Source organism: Danio rerio, chromosome 3 (assembly GCF_052040795.2).
Source record: "Danio rerio strain M-AB ecotype USA chromosome 3, GRCz13ab, whole genome shotgun sequence".
Lineage (NCBI taxonomy): Eukaryota > Metazoa > Chordata > Actinopteri > Cypriniformes > Danionidae > Danio > Danio rerio.
The window spans coordinates 56,108,452-56,130,361 of NC_141023.1; the positions used below are offsets into that span (position 1 = coordinate 56,108,452).

At 34.7% G+C, this 21,910-nt stretch overlaps 1 protein-coding gene and 1 long non-coding RNA gene across 5 annotated transcripts in view; one reads left to right on the forward strand and one right to left on the reverse strand.

The window, feature by feature from the left end:
• lmx1al (LIM homeobox transcription factor 1, alpha-like) overlaps positions 1 to 21,910 on the forward strand; it is an 84,114-nt gene that overhangs the window by 44,006 nt on the left and 18,198 nt on the right. For all 4 annotated transcript variants that reach the window (XR_015481302.1, XR_015481303.1, XR_015481304.1 and 1 more), the window contains exon 4: positions 17,998 to 18,230. Coding sequence is in view for 1 of the 4 variants with exons in the window: in XM_087245215.1 (XP_087101341.1) it covers positions 17,998 to 18,230 (233 nt within the window). In the remaining 3 variants the exon portion in view is untranslated. The remainder of the gene's footprint in view (positions 1 to 17,997; positions 18,231 to 21,910) is intronic.
• LOC141381296 (uncharacterized) lies at positions 398 to 8,601 on the reverse strand. Its single transcript, XR_015481307.1, has 2 exons — positions 5,103 to 8,601; positions 398 to 3,062 (listed from the first exon to the last, which is right to left on the reverse strand). It is a non-coding gene; the product is annotated as an uncharacterized LOC141381296 (long non-coding RNA).

Here is a 21,910-nt window from a genome sequence, read left to right on the forward strand (position 1 = left end):
CTACATTTTTTGAACAAATTACCTTGCGTTGTCCTATGCAGCCCCACACATGACACAAATATGTTTATCAGATGAACTAATTCTCTTGAATATTTTTGCTCATTTTTTTCAGGATATTATTTACAGGATTTTATGCACAGACTGTGACTCGTTCATTTATGTTGCTTTTGTCTGTGGTTACCCTGAGCTGTTTTAGTTTTGGCGTGTTGAGTTGACCTAGTTTTCGGCAGGTTTCCTTCTGTCTCTGTACTGCTTCTCGGATTGATTTCTGTCTAGTGTTTAATTCTGGTTGAATTGATTTGGTTTGTTTGCGTGATCTCCATTTCTGTTCATTGACAGTTATTTTTTATTGTCCTTGGGTTTGTTTGTACAATTTGTGATCCTGGGGGTTTTGGGAGTTTTAAAAAAATCATATACTGCTGTGCTTGATTATGCATCTGCTGGTAAATTGTGGGCGTTTTTTTTTTTTTTTTTTTTGTAATTAAATAAATGCAAGGAAATACATTTATTAAGACTTAGGGTTATTTATACATTTTGGGACACAGTTTAAATGGATAGTTCAATCCTCTTTTAAAACATGATCAGTTTTTTTTATTTATGTTTAACACAAAGTTATTTAGAAGATTTTTAGAAATTATGGGGGAAAGAAGATATTTTAAAGATTTTTTTGGAAATTGGTATCTATTTTTTTCCCTACTATGGATGTTAATGGTTACCCATCACCAGCATTTTTCAAAGTATCTGCTTTTGTGTTCAACAGAAGAAAAAAATCAAACAGGTTTGGAACAAGTGGAGGTTGAGCAAATTATGAGTAAATGTACTTTTCTGAGTAAATTTTGCGTGAACTATCCCTTTCTGTGAACTACTAATGAGAAATGAATTAGTCAATTTTAATTTGCGACCACAATATTTATATTTTCTTCAAGTGTGCTGGGATCCAAAGTACACATTATTGCCAATGTTTTATCACAGTTCTTCATGCAAATATTCCAGCAGTTTGGAAGTTAAGAGTTCCACAAGTGATGCTACAAATGTGTTGTTTTATTGCATTTTCAAATAACAAACCGCTTACACTAAACCTAACCTAAAGAAACATGTGCAGTGAAAATGTTTTTTTTAAAGCAACCATGGCATATTTACACCTTTTTACAGTACTTTAAACTCTTTTGCTGAAATGTGAGTGCTTCCCCAGCAGGCACAAGATGCCAACATGACATCAAATTGACGTTGGACTCCAACTTTGTGGGGGTTTCTTTTTGTTTGGAAATGAAAATCAGGTTGAGATCAGAACTCAGCGTCAGGCCCACGTCAACATCCAACCTAAAATCAACTAAATATCAACATCTAATGATGTTACAGCTTGATTTTTTTGTGAACATTACCACTATGATGTCCATCAGACATTGGTGATTGATTGGTCAAACCTGATGAATAAATGTCAGTATTTGACATCAGTATGATGTTTATTAAGATGTTGGCTCGACGTTGAATATTAGTCACTTTCAAACACAGCCTAAAATCAACCAAATATCAACATCATTTGACATTATTGGACATCAAAATAACATCCTTAGATGCTGGCTAGGCATTCACCTCACGTCACAGCCTAAATAAGTTTATATTAATGTCTTATGACGTTGTGTGCCTGCTGGGCTGAATCACAAGTACCAGATGAGCTACCAAGCACGTTTACTATGGGCTTAGAGCCAAACCGTCACTCAGAAATAAAGGCACTAATCTGTAACAGTTAAAAGTTTGTCTGGACACTTCGGCCCAGCTAGTTGGTTTGGTGTTCCATACATCACCTCTCGTCAGATTTAACATCTGCTGAAGATCGATATTTGTGAAATATAGTCAAATTTCTGTGTTCCTTCTTGACTTCAATAGTTTACTTGTTATGTCACTTCAGTTTATGTTCTCCCACTCTGATTTGTTGCTGAATAAATAATCAGTAAGCTCTTGTCAGGTGAATGTTGGAGGTCATTGGCTCAGTTAAGTGTGTAGAATCACCGTTGACCATCAGCTGTAAAGAGCTCTCTGATTGGTTATTCAGTGACAAATAAGTGCAGGAGAACAAAAACTGAAGTGACGTAGCAAGCAAACTATTCAAGTCAAGAAGGAACACAGAAAAGCCAGCTGTTCATTCATTCATTCATTTTCTTGTCGGCTTAGTCCCTTCATTAATCCGGGGTTGCCACAGCGGAATGAACCGGCAACTTATCCAGCAAGTTTTTTTACGCAGCGGATGCCCTTCCAGCCGCAACTTATCTCTGGGAAACATCCGCACGCGCATTCACACACTTATACACTACGGACAATTTTGCCCACCCAGTTCACCTGTACCGCATGTCTTTGTGGACTGTGGGGGAAACCGGAGCAACCGGAGAAAACCCAAGCGAACGCAGGGAGAACATGCAAACTCCAAACAGAAACGCCAACTTAGCCGAGGCTCGAACCAGCGACCTTCTTGCTGTGAGGCGACAGCACTACCTACTGCGCCACTGCCTCGCCCAGAAGCCAGCTGTATTTCTGTAAAATATCTCAAATATTTGCAAACAATATAAATTATTAGATTTTCAGACATACTTGTATGAGCGAATCCTTCAGTGGTGGGTGGCAATTATTGTAATAGTCGTGCTTAATTCTTATAACTTTTTTAAATGCAAACACAAGTATATAACAGTGTACACAAAATTCCTACTTTTTCTTTTTTCACAATTTTATGTATGTATATAAACACTTCGCCCCCATCCACATACAGTCCTCCCCTAGACCAAAAATTACTCATTCAACTACTCAAACCAACTAAACATACAAATCGAGACAACAATGCATGAACAACATAACAAAAACAAACAGACATAAATAAAAATAATAAAACATTATAAATACAAAAATATGGGTAAATAAATAAGCTATGTGTTCTTGGCAGCAGATGTGTAAATAAAAAGACAAACAAGAATGTTAAACACTAGTTGGTGTGTCGCAGGCTTAAGTTCTCACAAACATGAATTTTCTGCCATCACACTTTACTGTTTCAAGCCTTTATGAGTGTCTTTCTTCTGTTCAACACAAAACCAGGTGTCCTAAAGAAAGCTGGAAACTAGTAACCTTTTACTTGCATAGTATTTGCTTTTCTTTAAAGGTACTTTAGTATCTAAAGTATAAATATTAAGTATAAAATACCAGTACCAACTTTTGTATCTCTTCTTCTGGGAGTGCAATATGTTATGCTTTAATATCGTAAAACATATTTGTTTGCAAATCATGCACTACGGTAAAATAAAAATATTGATGTGAGAGTATTGGGCAAGAAAGTTCAGAGGCGAGTCTTCTTTAATATTTTTAGTGAGTCTTTAAGAATAATTTACTCCATAAATATAATTTTTATAAAAAGGAATGAAGATTTGTTGGTGTTTTATTGCCTCTATTTTTCCCACCAGCTGAAAAATGCAGTAAATTATGAACATTCATTTTGAAAAATATATTTGTAAATAATTGTTTGTAAGTAAAATTAATTCGTATTAATATACTTCAGGAATGTACCTTTTAGTTAAAGTTGTTAAAAATACGTATATTGACAATTTACTAACACATTATTCAATTGAAAAACTATTGCAAACATTATTTAACAGAACTGACCTAATATGAACTATGACAAGAATGCATGTTTATTAACTAGCAATAAACTACCATGGGGCGACGCAGTGGTGCAGTAGGTAGTGCTGTCGCCGCACAGCAAGAAAGTCACTGGGTTGAATTGGGTAGTTGAATTGGGTAGGCTAAATTGTCCGTAGTGTATGAGTGTGTGTGTGAATATTTCCCAGAGATGGGTTGCGGCTGGAAGGGCATCCGCTGCGTAAAAATGTGCTGGCACAAGTTGACGGTTCATTCCGCTGTGGCGACCCTGGATTAATAAAGGGACTAAGCCGACAAGAAAATGAATAAACTACCATGGGGCTCTTGAATGCTTGATTCTGATTGGCTGAAGAACATATCTAGGTGGTTTTCAGATAAATGCACAGCTAAAGCAGCTCCAGACAGTTTCATATCACTACACTGAATGCCTTTAGAGCATTCAACAATCACATCAGAGGAAATTAGAAGGCTTTTGATGAGTTACAAAAAAACTAGTCCATGCTTCCTGGGAGATTCAGGACAAAAACCTGACAAATATCTCAAAGTACAACATCTAATCAGTGTCTGTAGTTGTAATCAACTTAATCATAAGCAGAATAATTAACTCTATAAGTTAGATTATTAGAAATTAATACACATCCAAAAGTTTCAACAGACCAGAGCAAACACAAAATAGCTTTGTTTAAACTACTTGTTTAAAATAACTTGAAACAACACAATTTTTTAGTTTTTTGGGGGGACAACTTAATTGTTTTATGTTCAGTCCACTTAAATGTGTAAAAACTAATCAGTTAACCCAGCATTTTTTACCGTGAATTATTCATACTCAGATTAATGTATACTGTAACGTTAAATAATACATGACATAATTTTAACTATTGAACCTCAATGTTTTATCAGAGTTTCTAATTACATATAAACATGTGAACCAATTCTCTTAGTTGAACTTAGTTGACTTTACTTAATTATTAAGTACACACAAAAAACAACTAATTGGATGAGCTCAATTTAAACGAGGACAGGATTTCTATTCAACAAATATGTTTAGCACCAACTTAAAAAAAATATATATATATTTACACAATTAAATGCAATTGAGTTGGTCCAACATGATTTTATCAAATAAAAGTTTAGATACGTTTGTATTTTTATTTCAAGTTTTTCTCAGTGGCTTTGGTGCATTTCTCACAACACGATTTACATTTGCACAAAAGTTAGGTAGTTGGACCAACACAATTCCTTCATGTTGTCCCAACACACAACACTTAAGTTAACTTGGTTAAATGGTTTTCAAACTTAAGTGGACTGAATATAAAACAAATAAATTGGTTAGAAATTATAAGAATAGTGTTGTTTCAGCTCATTTTAAACAGGTAGTTTAAACAAGCAGCAGTAATCTTTTTTTTTTCTTTTTTTTTTTAAGTGTGAGTAAACCCATTGTAACTTTGGCCTGTTAGGTTGACTTTTTTAATTGAAAATTTCATGGAATTTTTATACCTATCCTAATTGTATTTACACAGATGCACAACACTTTATATTCTATAGTGATCGTTTTTCGACTGAACCAAATTTATTTTAACTTCTTGGTCACACTATTTGGAAGGCGAAACAAATTGTCTCAATTGAATAGGGCCTCAATTAAATAGCCCTGGTCTATTGATTGATTTGGTTTGTCTGCATTTCTGTACATTTACGGTCAGTTTTCATTGTCTTCAAGTTAGGTCGTTTGTACAATTGTGATCCTGGGTGTTTTGGGGTTTTAAATTAATCATATACTGCTGTGCTAAAATCTGATTCTGCTGCTACCATTACGTCACAGTTTGACAAAATTATGAGCATGTTGTTGTTGTTGTTTGTACTAATTTATTTGTTGTAATTAAATAAAAAGGATCATTTATTAATAAGGATTAATTATTAATTTGTGTTCACAATTAAAATGGACAGATTTTTTTATTTATTTATGTTAAACAGTAAAGAACACAATTTAAAAGATTTTCGAAATTGGGAGATTCCCCACCCACCCCCAAACTATGGATGTTAATGGTTATCCATTACCATCATTCCTCAAAACATCTGCTTTTGTGTTTGGAACAAGTGGAAGTTGTGTATACTGTAAGTGAATTTTAATTTTGTGTGAACTATACCTTTATCTTGTAATGAGAAATGAATTAGTTAGTCAGGCAATTGACTAAAACAAGAAGGAATTCTTTATTTACAACCACAATATTTATATTTTCTCCACATGAGCAGTACTCTGAAGTAAACATTATTTGCAATGTTTTATTACAGTTCTTCATACAAATATTCCTGCAGTTTAAACATCAAAAGTTCTACAACTGACATTAAAATGTTTTATTGCATTTTAACATAACAAACCACTTACACTAAATCTAACCCATAGAAATAAACGTGCAGTTAAGATGTATGGTTTTTTTAAAGCAACTATGCCATATTTACATCTTTTTACAGTACTTTAAGCTCTTTTAGTTGAATTGTGTTCTTTGCAATACACTTACCAGATGAGCTACCAAGCACGTTTACAATGGTGTTAAATCCAAACATTATCCCATTGTAACCGTTTAAGTTGACTTAATTTTTATAACTATCCAAATTGTATTAACTTTTTTTAAATAAAGTCGACTAATTGCTTTTACAGTGTGATTTCCCATTGAAAACAATGATTCATTGGATTTACTAATTAAGGTAAGTGGTTGCAAACAATTTATACGGGCTAAATTTAATCGAAAAAATTAAGTCGAACATTACTAAATTGAATTCGTTTGTTTAAATTCAGCCCATATACATTGTTAACAACCTCTTGTTTTCAGTGTATACACCTAAAACTGTTGATTGTCTCTAAAGACAGCTATCTTCATGTCATTTCTACTTTACTGCTACCTTGATAGACAGCGCACTTATTAGTGAGGCTCTTGAAATGTTCATTATATGACTAATTAATGACAAACGTAACCTTCTGAATTCATCAGAGAGCAGTTTGGAGTTTCAGATATTGTACAGTCGCACTGTTTGTTGTTTTATTAGCATCAGCACAAATGTTACGACGCATCTCAATGCAATCAAACATAATTACACAATTAAAGTCAGCACGCCACCACTTGATTATCACTTCAATACTTTTTATTGCATTGAATTGATCGCATGCCAAGTTCAAAGAGCTGATTTAATTATTTATTCAATTATTTATTTATTTTAAAAGTAAGTGACAATGCCAGGCCAGCGTAATATGTGTCATTGCTGAACGGTTTAGCTGCTCACCTGTGCTTTCTCTTTGGCGTACGACTGCTCGGATGTGTACATTTTTATCAGCTACCTGTTGGTTTTCTCATATTTCATCATTGTGAATATTGGTGCGCGTGTGTCGGGGAGGGAGGGCGGCGGTGGGTTTGTGGGGAATGCTGGGAGATTTTAATAACGCAGAAGCAGTGCAGTGAGATTTAATAAAAGAAGATGATGTGATTACTGAACCCTGGCTCTGAGCCACCTTCCCTCACAGCAATATCCGCTCTCTTTCTTTCTTTCTTTCACGCACACACATCACGCACGCACACACATACACACACACACAGCGCCAACCTTTGCAATTATGTGTACATGTATGATTTACATACTGGCTCTCTCTATATATACAACACGCAGCAAAAGTGTGTGAGATCAACCTCGCAACTATGACAGTAAGTGTTTGATTATGTAAAATTATGTGTTCGTGCATGAATTAGGCCCCTTCCACACACACACACACACACACACACACACATTACAATCATTGGCTATAGATTCATGTAAAACTTGATTGAATTGACATCATAAACACAGCTCGTAGGAACAAAGCGCCTGTTTTCCTTCCTGAACTCGTAATTTCTCTCCCCGAGGTAGTTTCATTGTTGGTTAACTTTGCTTTTTGAATGCTAAGTGTGGGATATGTACTTCTCTTTATTACCAATATAAAGTTTCAGCTGAACGTTTTTTAGTTTTGATGCTAAATGTTATAAATTTGGCCAAATTTCACCATATAATCAACCTTTGAACCAATTTTTTGCGTTTTGCATTATAAAAATAGTGGTTAATTTATGAGTCTCTGTGTTGTGATCATGTTAGAACACACTTTAGATTGTCAATACTGTGTTCGTGTGAGTTTACTCTAATTTCCCCCACAGTCCAAAGACATGTGCTGTAGGTGAATTGGGTAAGCTAAATTATCCGTAGTGTATGTGTGTATGTCCTGGTCCACCAGGTTGATCATTGGGCTAACATCCCACCTCATGAAAAACTAGGTGTTACGAAACACCACTTTGGAGCGGCAAAATATCAACTTCGGTATAAATGGCCCTGAAAGTAAAAAAAGTAAGTATGTAATTTACATACACTGTTAAAAATTTATAATAAAGTAGTTCACCAAAAACTTACTGCTAATGAGTTACAACAAAGAAAATACATTATTTACATTTACAGCACCATTTATCTTGCTGTATGTATTTTCAGTATGTCTTTTATCTTAAAATACATAATGTTACTTTATATTATTACTTAAAATATACAGTAATTTTCACAATTAAAGTTTAAAAACAGTCCCACAGTAAAATCCAGTTCATATTACAAAAATCATTAATAGTTTAAATATAAATAAAGCAACATCTACAGCAATGGACAAAAGAAATAAGAGACTGCTTGAAATTTCGAAAAATGTTTCTAGAAAACATAATTGACCAAATTTTGGATTTATTAGAAGTGGATTTTTGTAAAATATTGATCTTTATTCTATTTGGTTAACCTGAAAACACTTCTTTTAAATTTCTAATTAAAATATTGTCATTTAGAGCATTTTTTCCACAGAGCAATAATTTTGTCATTTAAAATCAGGGATATTTCACCAAATATTGATTTCTTAACTCATCTGAAATGGTATTATGTTATATAATCATGAAGTCTGAAAAAAGCGCTTTTAAAAAAAAATCTATGCAAAAAAAGAAAAGTTATAAGTTTGGAAGTGTTCTCTTCATTTATATGAGCAATACCACACGAGTACCAGTGCGATGGGACTTTATTTCGACACTAGTGGGAGGCTTGCGTTGTATTTGAATGATTCTCTAGCGCACTGACTAAAGTGATGATAAAACTGGTGATTTTGCTCACATTTTAAGATCAGAAGGCTGAATGGCATGAAATGCCATCATTCCACAGAGACTTCCCAGTACTTCTCTGTTGAAATCAGGATATCACTATAATTAATCCAAAAAGCTAAAGCCTACAATCGCTAACTGATTACTGTTGTGTTTTCAATAAGGAAAAACACTAAACACATGCAGGCATTTCTTCTTTCTTTCTGTTTACTGAACTAGTCTTCAGTAAGAAAGCAGGAGATGCATTAGAAACAAACTGATCGGCCAACCAAAAATAATAACTGAGGGTTATAAAAAGAGTGGCCACCACAAAATACATACATTCCTGATATGTGAGTCCCATCTCACAATCAATACACTACAATTACTATTGTATAAATACAGCACTACAAAATACAAAAGAGAGAGATCGGCTTAGAATGTCATTTACCAGATTTATAATGATTTGATAAGCTATAGTTTGTATTTTTATAGAGAGTTTTCTCCTCTAAGAGCTTACTATGTGGTCTCCGTCACCATCTTGTGGATGGACAACGTCAACCATCTTTGCTCTGCTCATTATGACAGACGCTGACGGGCTGTCTCTCAGAAATTATAAATATTTAAAATAGACACTACAGTTTACATAAACTGCATAGTTGCAATCTAAACTATTTTTCAACTAGTTTATTCATCTGTTGTCACTCTATATGGGCAGAGTAATACAGATGGGTGAGGAGGCTGTATGAGTGCTGATATTGCAGAATATCGCACAGCTATCAGATTATTTGCACTGTTGTATATATATGTGTGTGTGTGTGTGTGTGTGTGTGTGTGTGTGTGTGTGTGTGTGTGTGTGTGTGTGTGTGTGTGTGTGTGTGTGTGTGTGTGTGTGTGTGTGTGTGTGTGTGTGTGTGTGTGTGTGTGTATATATATATATATATATATATATATATATATATATATATATATATATATATATACAACCATGAAGTGTCATGATTATTTTTTTCTTTACAATATTTTTAGCAATACACAGCTTGGGACATAAATGCCTTGAAACTGATGATTGCTCAGTAATAATTTTTGTAATAATGCAAAACAATATATAGATTTCTAACATTATCTAAAGGTGAAGTCTGAAAAAATGACACGTTTTTCCTAATTTATGCAACAAAAAAAATAAAAGACAAGAAATGGAAATTGGTTAGAAGATGTCTCTTTATTTTTTATGTATATATTTTCTAAACTAACAACGTGAATTGTCATGATTCATTGATTGGTACCTTCATGACTTGAAACTTTGATGATAATTGCATAATAATAATGTAATAATGAAAAAAAAAAACTCAAAACAGGCTTCAGTGTTTTAACTGTTTCTTATTTCTGTCAGCTTTAAGGTGAAAAGTGTGTTCTTGACAGGCGGATTCACTCTTGGACTCATAAAAAAGAGAGAAAACTCTTGGTCTTTGATCTGGGTGTAGTAGGTGGTGATTTGGGTAATTTGGCATTTTTGGCAGATGGATTGAGACAGATTAGCCATAGCAGCTGCGTTTCGGACAGGATCATCACATCCGCGCAGATTAGAGGCTATAATGTGTGGACCTGGCTGCCTCTCCCTTCAGCAGATTTCAGAGATGACACCTTCATCTCCTGCACTCCTCAACACACACACACACACACACACACACACACACACACACACACACACCAGCACTCCTGCCATCCGTCTCTGCAACTGTCATCAAGTCTGTGTTATCCATCAAGCGAGCATTTCATCTGTTCCTCAACTCCAAAATGTTTGGGTTTTTTTGTATTCATCTCAGCACATGACATCATGCACACTCTAAGACATGCCGGGTTATTGTACTCAACGTTGGATCAAATATGGACAAACTAAACTGTTGGGTTTAAGAGTGTAATATAAATATGAGTTTATTTAAAAAAAAAATAGCTCAGTGTTGAGTTTGTCCATATTTGGCTCTACTTTGAGCTATTTATGTAGAGGATGGGCTTTCCTTTAAAGCTGATGTATACTTCTGCGTCAAACGCCGGCGTATGCTATGGCGCTGACGCATAGCCCTTCGCTGTGGCCATCAGCGTCGCTGACATGCACCCTTTCAAAAATTGTAACTACACGTCGCAACGACGCGTAGCGCAAGCTCTGTGATTGGTCGGCTTGGAAGCGCTGATGAGTCTAGGTAGGACAGAGAGCCACGCGAATAGCGCGAGCTGGACGCGAGCACAATGGAGCGATTGTTTACAAGTGTGGAGTCCCGTAAAGGAGCTCCGGATGGAGAGTTTTGTTTTGTGTTTACCTCATAGTTAAAGTTGTTGCATGTCCGCCGGTTCCTGCCTCAAAATGAGTGCGTTTAAGCCACTTGTACATCCCGGAAGTGTTCAGGAAAAGCAAAACAGCAGAGAAGAAACTGGACACAGAGACACATTAACTGCCCATTAGCGTTTCGGAAGTGTTAATTCAGACCAACAGAGACAGTGCGCAGAAGTGTAAATGCACAGCTACGCGCGTTGCATGCGCCGTGGGTCACCCCGGTCACTTGACGCAGAAGTATAAACCAGGCTTTAGGCGGCCGCCTAGGGCAGCAGAATACAGAGGGCGGCGTCCCCAACACTACCCTCACCTCTCGCGCCCTCAGTTATATTTGCGTCTAGGGTGGTGTTTGCGACACTACCCTCACGACCCGCGCCCTCAGTTATATCCGCGGATAGGACGGCAGAATAGAGAGGGTTGTGTCCACGACAAAAAAACCTTTCAGCGTGAATATTTAAAAGGTGATTCTTGTCATAATTATTATTGTTTCTTCGGGGTTGGGAGGGGGGGGGGGGTGTAATCACTTCCTTTATTTATTCCTGACAACTTAAACAATTGATACATCGATTTGTGTGGCATTTAAACATATTTCATTTGAGCTGTGGTGAAAAATCTATTAAGAAATCAATTCTGCATTGATTTAACGATTTTCAAACTGCATATTCTCTCTTGAATGAACTTACAAACAGCTACACTCTGATTGCATCCAATTCCTTACAAATACCGTTTGATACTAAGATAATCATTAGTCAAATTAAAAAAGGTTTTAGCAAATTACAAGAATGCACAGAGTGAGTCTTGTTTATAATAATCTTGAGATATGTAAGCAAACTTACATGACTTTACATGCATTTGAGTATGGGGTTAAAAACAAACCTAGGTTAATAAGGCATCTGCTGTTTAAAAACTAGCCAAGAATGTCATCTGTTGTAAAAGAAAAAAAAAACTAGTATAGAGCTCCATCCACTGTTAGAAACTAGTGTAGAGCATCGACTGCTGTTGAAAACTTGCCTAGAGCACCATCTGCTGTTTATTAACTAGCCTGGACCACCATCTGTGGTTAAAAACTAGCCTAGAGCACCCTCTACTGTTAAAAACTAGTGTAGAGCACCATCTACTGTCAGAAACTAGTGGAGAGCATCGACTGCTGTTAAGAACTAGCCTAGAGCACCATCTACTGTTTAAAAGCTAGCCTGGACCACCATCTCTGGTTAAAAACTAGCCTAGAGAACCCTCTACTGTAAGAAAATTGTCTAGAGTGTCATCTACTGTTAGAAACTAGTGTAAAGCATAGATGGCTATTAAAAAATAGCCTAGAGCGCCATCTACTGTTTAAAAACTAGCCTGGACCATCATCTGTGATTTAAAAACTAGCCTAGAGAACCCTCTACTGTTTAAAACTAGCCTAGAGCACCATCTACTGTTATAAACTAGCCTAGAGCACCATCTACTGTTAGAATATAGTGTAGAGCATCGACTGCTGTTAAAAAAACTAGCCTAGAGCACCATCTACTGTTTAAAAACTAGCCTGGACCACCATCTGTGGTTAAAAACTAGCCTAGAGCACCCTCTACTGTAAAAAACTAGTCGAGAGTGCCATTTACTGTAAAAAAAAAAAAAAAACTAGCATAGAGAACCGTCTTTTGTTAAAAAATAGCATATTGTGCCATCCACTGTTAAAAAATTTGCATATAGTGCCATTTGCTGTTAAAAACTAGTTTAGAGTACCATCTACTGTAAAAGAGTAGCATAGAGCCCTGTTTACTGATAAAACAAGCATATAGCACTGTTTAAAGTGGTGCTATATAATATTTTAAACTTTAGTTAATGTGTAATATTGCTGTGTAAACATAAACAACATCTCTAAATGTAAGACGCTCTAAGTTCAATGCAAAGGGAGGCATCGGCTTTTAAAGAATTAACATAGCAAAGCCTACAGCGAATGAAGTTTGGGGACAACAAAAAAAATATATCCGGGTTAATGATGAAAGCTAATTTTTCCTTAAGAGATGAGAACTTTTTATATTACTTACACATGCTTATAACCCAAATATTTGTGAAAGACACTTTTACGACATTTTTATCTTGTCAGATTTGTTCATTGTCTGTCTGATTCAGTCTTAAACTGATACGGCTAACAGCTACACAGACTGACTGTATTTACACAACAGTGGCAAAGCACCTGCTAGTAGAGGTGTGACTGGGCGTGGCGCTTCCTGTTGATGTGGAGTCCATCCACAAATCACACACGCACACATTGCTTTGCACCCCATAAACACAACCATGCCTTAAAAATACACTCTTGACCCCCTTTAAAAACTAGCCCAGAATGCCATTTAATGTGAAAAACTAGTCTAGAACAGAATTCTCTGTTAAAAAACTAAGCTCCAAATAGATTCAAGAGAGAATAGTGATGCATTGCAGAATCCATTTCTGGAACAATTTTTCACCACAGCTCTTATTTTCATTTAATTGACATAAAATGCTAAAAATAAAAAAAATCCTTACTTGAATCCTAATCCTTACTGCACACACTTCAAAGGGAGGTCCTAAGAACAAAAAAAATCATAGACAACATCATATGATGTTTTAAAAGAGCTGATGCTGTGAGACTATAAAGAAGACAAGAGGTCAGCAGTGTGGGAGTTTTTCATCTTGAAAAAAAGATACACACAAGAATTGCAAGCAATAAAGACGTATGCGTTAGAAAGCTGATATGTTTCTTCTTATAAAAAACAATCCTGTGACATTTCATACAGAGTCATGCTGTATCAGAAAAAAAAGCTTTGATTCATTTGTTTGAGTTTGGATAAAACTTTATTGACTTTGTTGCTTTATATATGAATTATTTGAAAGTTGGCCATAGAAATGAATGTTAAAGAACAGCTATTTCCCCTCTTTTTTAAGATTTAAGACGAGTCTTTTGTGTCTCCAGAATGTGTCTGTAAAGTTTAAGCTCAAAACACCCATCAAATTATTAATGATACCTTTTTTTTAAATATTGAATTTCCTTCTCTGAACACAATGTAGCTGTGTTTGTTGCCTGTGCCTTTAATGTTAGTTCCCCTGTCAGAGTGTGCCTCAATCTCCGCCTTGGCTGTGTCAGATAACCAGCACAGTCACAGACATGAAGGAAGCAGATCTCATACATCGTTTGTGAGAAATACTACAGTAAGAACTTTTCCAATGATTATTTGATGTATTTGTTGTGGGGTTAATTTAAGCATTTCTGCAACGATGAGTCACACATAATGTCATTACAATGTTCGCACACATACAAAAGCGCACACGTTTAACTTCGCACAACAAATGCAAGATACACGTTAATATCCACTGCTGTATGGATATCCATTATGTTAATCTACAAAATAATCCAGATTTAATGTCCACAAACTGGGATAGAAGCGTCTTTGTGTATAATTGTACTGACATGCGGCTGTGGTAATAAAGATGATAAAATCAGTGCAACTCATTACAAACATGCACTGTTTTAAAAACCTTTAACTCACTCTTGGTCACATTTGATAATGATTGATGATCACAGAGTGCTAAATAGATCTTTTAATCCCAGTTGCTTTGTGTATCTTGTTGATATGATTATACATGTTACTACGGAGACATGTTCATACACTGCTGGCAATCAATTCGGTGGGTAGGAAAAACGCGCTCCTATGTCACGTTGCGTTGGGCCTCAAAATGGGAGGGATTTGGATCCTATTTAAAGGTCAGGAAATTTTAAACAAGAGACTTATTATCTTTATATCACTCCAATATGACTGTGGACACACTCTACCTGCACACAGTTCTGTCCAAACATTGCAAAAGATGACTTTCATCATGGGTGCCCTTTAATTCCTTATAAAACAGAAGTTGCTGAGAATTTTATTTCGGTTTGTTTATGTACTTCCAACTGAAATTAAATATTGAGTAGAGGCGGGACTTTCTTTTTGCGCATCAGTCCCTCATAGCAAATTAACGATAAGAGGGCCATGGCTAAGAACATTGGTGCTGATGCCGTAAAAACTAAAATTAACAGAAGGACCGCAACTCCAAACATGGATGCAAATGGTCAGACTTTGATTAAAGACTACCAAAACAAACTTTTTTTGTATATTAACTTGCTTAATTGACCACCTAAATGACCACCAATGTGCACTAGCAAAACAAACATTATAAATTTTAAAATAAAATCACTGTTTAATGTACGTTTTCATATTTTGTTTTTGCAGTCATGCATAAATTTGTGATAAAATATTATTTATCAGCCTATTTATCAGCCATAGGCCTTCAAGTATAACCCAAATTTAAATAGTCATCGGTCAAAAATGTTTTATCAGTGCAACCCTAGTTTATATATAGACAGTAACTTCATATTTTGATGTGAATCATGACTGTTGCTTTGGCTTAATGAAATGTACACAAGGATTAGGTTGCCATCGACTCCATATGAGCATCTCTAGGTTCATCTGTACCTGTCAATACTGATGAGAGTACATCAGCTTGGCCGTATATAGGTGCTGCTGATAGTGTTTGTTTGTGTGTGTGTGTGTGTGTGTGTGTGTGTGTGTGTGTGTGTGTGTGTGTGTGTGTGTGTGTGTGTGTGTGTGTGTGTGTGTGTGTGTGTGTGTGTGTTTATTGGAGTGTGTGAAAAAGAGAGAGGAGAGATTAACCCCATGCTATCCTCAATCCCTGGTTATGAGTTTACAGCGTCTGTCTGGGCATCGCACTGTTTAAACAACAATCTAATTAATCCTGTCTTTATTAGTTTCACGGAGCTGGGGAGGAGGGAGAGCGGGAGGACAGGGAATTCTGGCAGAAAATACCAAACGGCGAGGGAGAGGAGAGACGAGGAAAAAACAAGGGGTTTGCCGGGGATTGAGGAGCCAGAGAGCGCCTTTAAAAGCAATTGTGTGATGGTGATGAGCAAAAACACAGCTTATGGAGAGCAGGAGGTGTTTGTGGGCATTGCTAATGGGACACTCGTGAGCGCTTGCTCACATTTGTCCTGCAAGTATCTGAAACTGTATGGAGCCTGATCGGTCTCAAAAATAGCACATGTACAAAAAAAAATGTATACATCCACAACAAAATTCACATTTACAAAATCCAATTTGCAATTTCAAAACACGATTTGTGCATGCACAAATCTAATATATATATTCAAAACACGATTCAAAAATGCATAAATATAATTCATAAGTTTAAAACACAATTTGTAAATACACAAATCCAATTAATTTGGCGAAAAATGTAAGACTTTTACTTGTAAATTTACAAACTTTGTGTTGTATTTATGAATTGTGTTTTGAATTTACAACTTGGATTTTGTAAACGTGACTTGTGCTGTGCATGTATGAATTTTATTTCACAAATGTATTATTTTTGAGACTGATCAGGCTTCATAAAACTGTTAATTATTTTAGAAGTCTGTGAGTTGGTAAGTTAAAAATTTTTAGCTTTGTAATGAATGCTGGACAAGCTCATTGGTTCGGTTCACTGGTGGTGCTGGTAAAATGAACAGTGTAATTGCTGGATGAGGTCTGTAAAATGAAGAAATGCAATCAAAATTAATCATATACACCCTGACATGGAATAATGGTGAGATTGTTTTTGTTAATAATTTATTGAAAACTTTATTTATTTTCATTTATTTATTCTTTTAAAGGAAGTTTCCAAATTATTTTTATTGAGTTTCATATTTGACACTTCAGGCTTTTGTGGCTATTTAGTGTGATATAGGAAAATGTGAATATGTGTGCTATATAATTTTATACTTCAGTGTTATTTGAATCCCCAAAATTGACAAAAATATGGAATTTGGTGAATTTGCTGATATTTAGATGAACTAAAACTGATAATTCACATTTCTAGTATTTATTTCTATATTTTATAGTGTAAATCTTATATAAAATTTATTTGAATTGTCACTCTTTGTCTACTAATAATAGATATTTAACAATGCAATGCTTTTCATACCTTATGTTCAATTCTAAGATGTTTTTATTGAGTCCAAGGTAATAATGCAACATAAAATGGTTATTGAAAAATAAACAAAAGCCAGGTGTAGCAAAACTCAGTATATATTTAGATATTTGTAAATGCAACTTTGTTTAATTTTTCCATGAGGACTTGTTTGTCATTTCTCTGTTGTTTCCAGCTGAATAATAATATAAAATTACACGTTACTCTATGCAAATACAGAAAATTTCATAAAATATTTTTTAAGTGTAATAACAAAATAGCACTGAACTGTAAATTAAATACTAGAATTCTTCTTTAATGCAGAAAATATTTGTAAAAACATCAGGTATTTCACTGTATGATGAGTGAGTGTATGTAAAGATAACAATCATTGAAGAATAAACTAAAGCCAGATCTATCATATTTTAGTATATATTTTTCCATTCTTAAATGCAACTTTGTTCATTATTTCCGTGAGAACTTTCTTGATTCTGTTATTTCTCTGTTTTTTCTAGTTTAATAATAATATACAGTTACATGTTACTCTCTTCAAATATGGGAAATTCCATAAAAAAACTCACAAAAAGAAACCAAACAAGAGTGACAGAGTTCTGTCACAAGCTAAGAAATAAACATAACACAGAACCCTGACAATTGTGGCTTGTTTAAATTGTTTATTTAAAATAAGCAACACAACTCTTAAATGTTTTTGGGGGGCAACTTAAATGTTTTGTGTTCAATGCACTTAACTTAATCGATTTGTGTTGAGACAATTGTATAGAACCAATCATTTTGTACATTGTAATAAATGTGTGTAATGTTGTTGTTGGTGTGACATTTAGTCTATTGTCAAATATTGCCACCCAGTGTTACACACAAAACACTGCATTAAGCCAACATCCAGGATCAGAATCATTGAATAACTGTGTGTGTGTGTTTGTGTGTCAGGTTGTTTGTGCGTAAGTGCAGCGCGTGTCTGCAGGCGATCGGCCGCTCAGAGCTCATCATGCGAGTGTTGGGACAGGTGTATCACCTGGGCTGCTTCAGCTGCTGCGAGTGTGAGCGCCGCCTGCAGAGAGGAGATGAGTTTGTGCTGAAGGAGGGACAGCTGCTCTGCAGAGGAGACTACGAGAAGGAGAGAGAGATGCTGGCCGCCATCAGCCCGGCACCCACAGAGTCAGGTAAAACTCACTGAACGCACAGAAGAGCTGGAAGATGGACACTACTGATCAAAGAGAATCTTTAAAAGAAGTATTTATTTGATCAGAAATACTGTAAAAACTGTCAAAATGTCAGGTAAACCTCACTGACCACTCGAGAGACTTACGCATAGTCAGACAGACAGACTGATAGACAGACAGGCAGACAGACAGACAGAGAGACAGACAGAAAGATAGATAGATGGATAGATAGATAGATAGATAGATAGATAGATAGATAGATAGATAGATAGATAGATAGATAGATAGATAGATAGATAGATAGATAGATAGATAGATAGATAGATAGATAGATAGATAGATAGATAGATAGACATAAATAGGTAGACAGACAGACAGACAGATAGACACCTGAACAGACACACATACATAACAATAGATAGATAGATGATAGATAGATAGATAGATAGATAGATAGATAGATAGATAGATAGATAGATAGATAGATAGATAGATAGATAGATAGATAGATAGATAGATAGATAGATAGATAGATAGATAGATAGATAGATAGACATAAATAGGTAGACAGACAGACAGACAGATAGACACCTGAACAGACACACATACATAACAATAGATAGATAGATGATAGATAGATAGATAGATAGATAGATAGATAGATAGATAGATAGATAGATAGATAGATAGATAGATAGATAGATAGATAGATAGATAGATAGATAGATAGATAGATAGATAGATAGATAGATAGATAGATAGATAGATAGATGGACGGACGGACGGACGGACGGACGGACGGACGGACGGACAGACAGACAGACAGATAAGGCTCACTGACCATACAAAAGCTGAAAGATGGACACTACTGATCAGATATTAAATGTTTTGTTTTTTAAGTCTTAATACTCTCGTGCATTTAATCAAAATACAGTAAAACGTTGTAAAATATGTGCAATAATAATAGCTGTTTTAATATTACAGTTTTTCTCGGACGCTTTGGTGCATTTCTCACAACAAATATTTACATTTGCACAACAGTTAATGCAAACTGCAAAACAATTAGTACAAACTGCAAAACCTAGCTGATAACCTGCAAAAGCACGTCACTTGCTCAAAATAGATAGTTCATTCCTCAAAACCAAGTATTTATGTCAATCAAAGTGTCAGTGTCATCAAAATGAAAAGTCCTGACACCATTGTTTATGAACAAGAAAGTGGCGTTGTCATGTTTTCATTATGACAGTTTACTCTGGACATTTTTTCAATAAAAAAAAGTCAGATTTTAGTGACACTTGCTGAAAATACTCAAGACAGCACTGTATACTATTTGCACAGCCATTTGAACACTACAGTAAAGTTAGACATCACTGCATTAGTGAGGTATCTGAGTACAAGACACTGAATATGTATGTTTTACATTTTTACTGCATTTGCTCTTTACAATTCTAATTTATTCACAGCATTGTGCAAAAGAATAAACATTCTCTTATTTACAACAAACATAAACTTTCTTTGTGTAGAGCTGTGCACAGCTGCACACAATATTGCAGTACATATTGGAACTGAGCCTACAACATACACAGGTCTGTAAATCAGTCATCAAATTGTTCAATTTTTAAGACATTTTCAGGAAAATAAAAATTTATAATTTTTTTATAAAATTTGCTTGACAGATTTGGACAATTAGTTCAAGATTTGTGTATGTAATGACTCAATTAATGAAATGAGGACTATTAGTTTTAAATGGACTGACTATTCAGCATTCACAAGTTTAGTTAATTTTGACTGACATGACATAAGCAAATGATAATGTTCTAAACAGCAGAGAGTTGCATGAAAGCAATTGATGCATGTCCAAAAGCATTTGCAATGTGTTGGAAGGAATGAGAAACTGCTACTATGATGTGCACAAATGACTAATTGTTTTGAGAAATGCATTAACTGTTGTGCAAATGTAAATAGTGTTGTGAGAAATGCACCAAAGCGACTGAGAAAAACTGTAAATGCAGTTTAATTCCTGTGATTTAGAGTAGATTTTTGGCATTATTACTCTAGTGTCTTTAGATCTTTCAGAAATCAGTGTAATATGATGATTTGCTTTTCTGTCAAAATAAATTATTACTGGTTCTCAATCCATAATATTGATGCTCGTAATTATGAATGCTGAAAACATTTTCCAGATTCACATTTTCATGGAAACTTTTTTTGATTCTTTGATGACAACATTTATTTAACACAAAATCTTTTTACACTGTTAATGATATTTGTAAATGGCACCGTATTTAACTGTAATATAAACTGTATTTTACTGTAGGTCAGTTTAATAAATAATAAAGTAAATGTAAACACAGTATTTTTGCTGTAATTGATTTAGAGTAAGTTACTGTAGATTCTACAGGAAAAAAGTTGACAGTGTATATAGACCCTTTTCACATATCCAGGTTTCTCAGTAGCAGAAGGTGTTAAAGTTGGGCAACAAAAATGTTTTTACAATCCTATTTGCTGAAATAATAGTAATAATAAAAAAAAACTCCATGATGATGTTATCAAGATGTTCAGCAAAAAGGAGAAAAAAAAGTGTGAGACTAATGACGGCAGCTAGAGGAGAGAATAGCATCAAATTTACTCTCAGCCCCAAAGATGCACAGCTGCATTAGAAATACCTTGCATAAGCAGTTATTAATTATTTTATAATGATATAATACATACATAAATACATATACATGTTCATATGTTTTTTTTTATCAAAATATTAAAATCTTTCAAAGATTTAAGATTATGATGACTGTTAAATGCGTAACAGGCTTTTAAAAGTGTCCATTCTAAATGTCTTTCGTGAATAAAAGTAAATACATTTGTAATGAGACTTTTTCAATGATGTTGTTTAAATCTAAAGCAGCTCAGTAGTTTTCAGCAATTAACAATATTAAATTACTAATTAGCTTATTATTAATAGATATTTCTTGAGCAGCAGATCATTGTAATATAATGATTTCTGAAGGATCATGTGATGCAACAGACTGGAGAGATATCATGAGGAAAAGTCAATTTTAAATTACAGGAACTAATTACATTTTCAATGTATATTCAATAAGAAAACAGACAAAAGCGCAGGGCGCAATTGCATTAAGGGTTTGTCAGAATCCACTTTTACTATTTTAGGGAAAGGAAAATCCACTGTGCGCCGTGGCGCATGGTCTAACAGGGTTGAGCTTATTTTAGAATAAACCAGGGGTCGGCAACCCAAAATGTTGAAAGAGCCATATTGGACCAAAAAAAAACAAAAACAAATATGTCTGGAGCCGCAAAAAATTAAAAGCCTTATATAAGCCTTATAATGATGGCAACACATGCTGTATGTATTTATATTAGCTATATTAGCCTACTATAAAAATGACTTCGCTGGCTACAAATACATACTGAGCCTTCATGATTAAATGTTCATTTCCCTGCAGTGCATCCTGTAGAGAATGACGCGCCACGTGACTACTCTGTTGTACAATGCCGTCTCAAGTTTAACTTAATTACAGTATATTAATGAATTATGTTTAATGTTCAAGTTTAACTTCATTACAATATTAATGCATTATGATTAATTATCAAGTTTAACTTCATTACAATATTAATGCATTATGCTTAATTAACAAGTTTAACTTCATTACAATATTAATGAATTG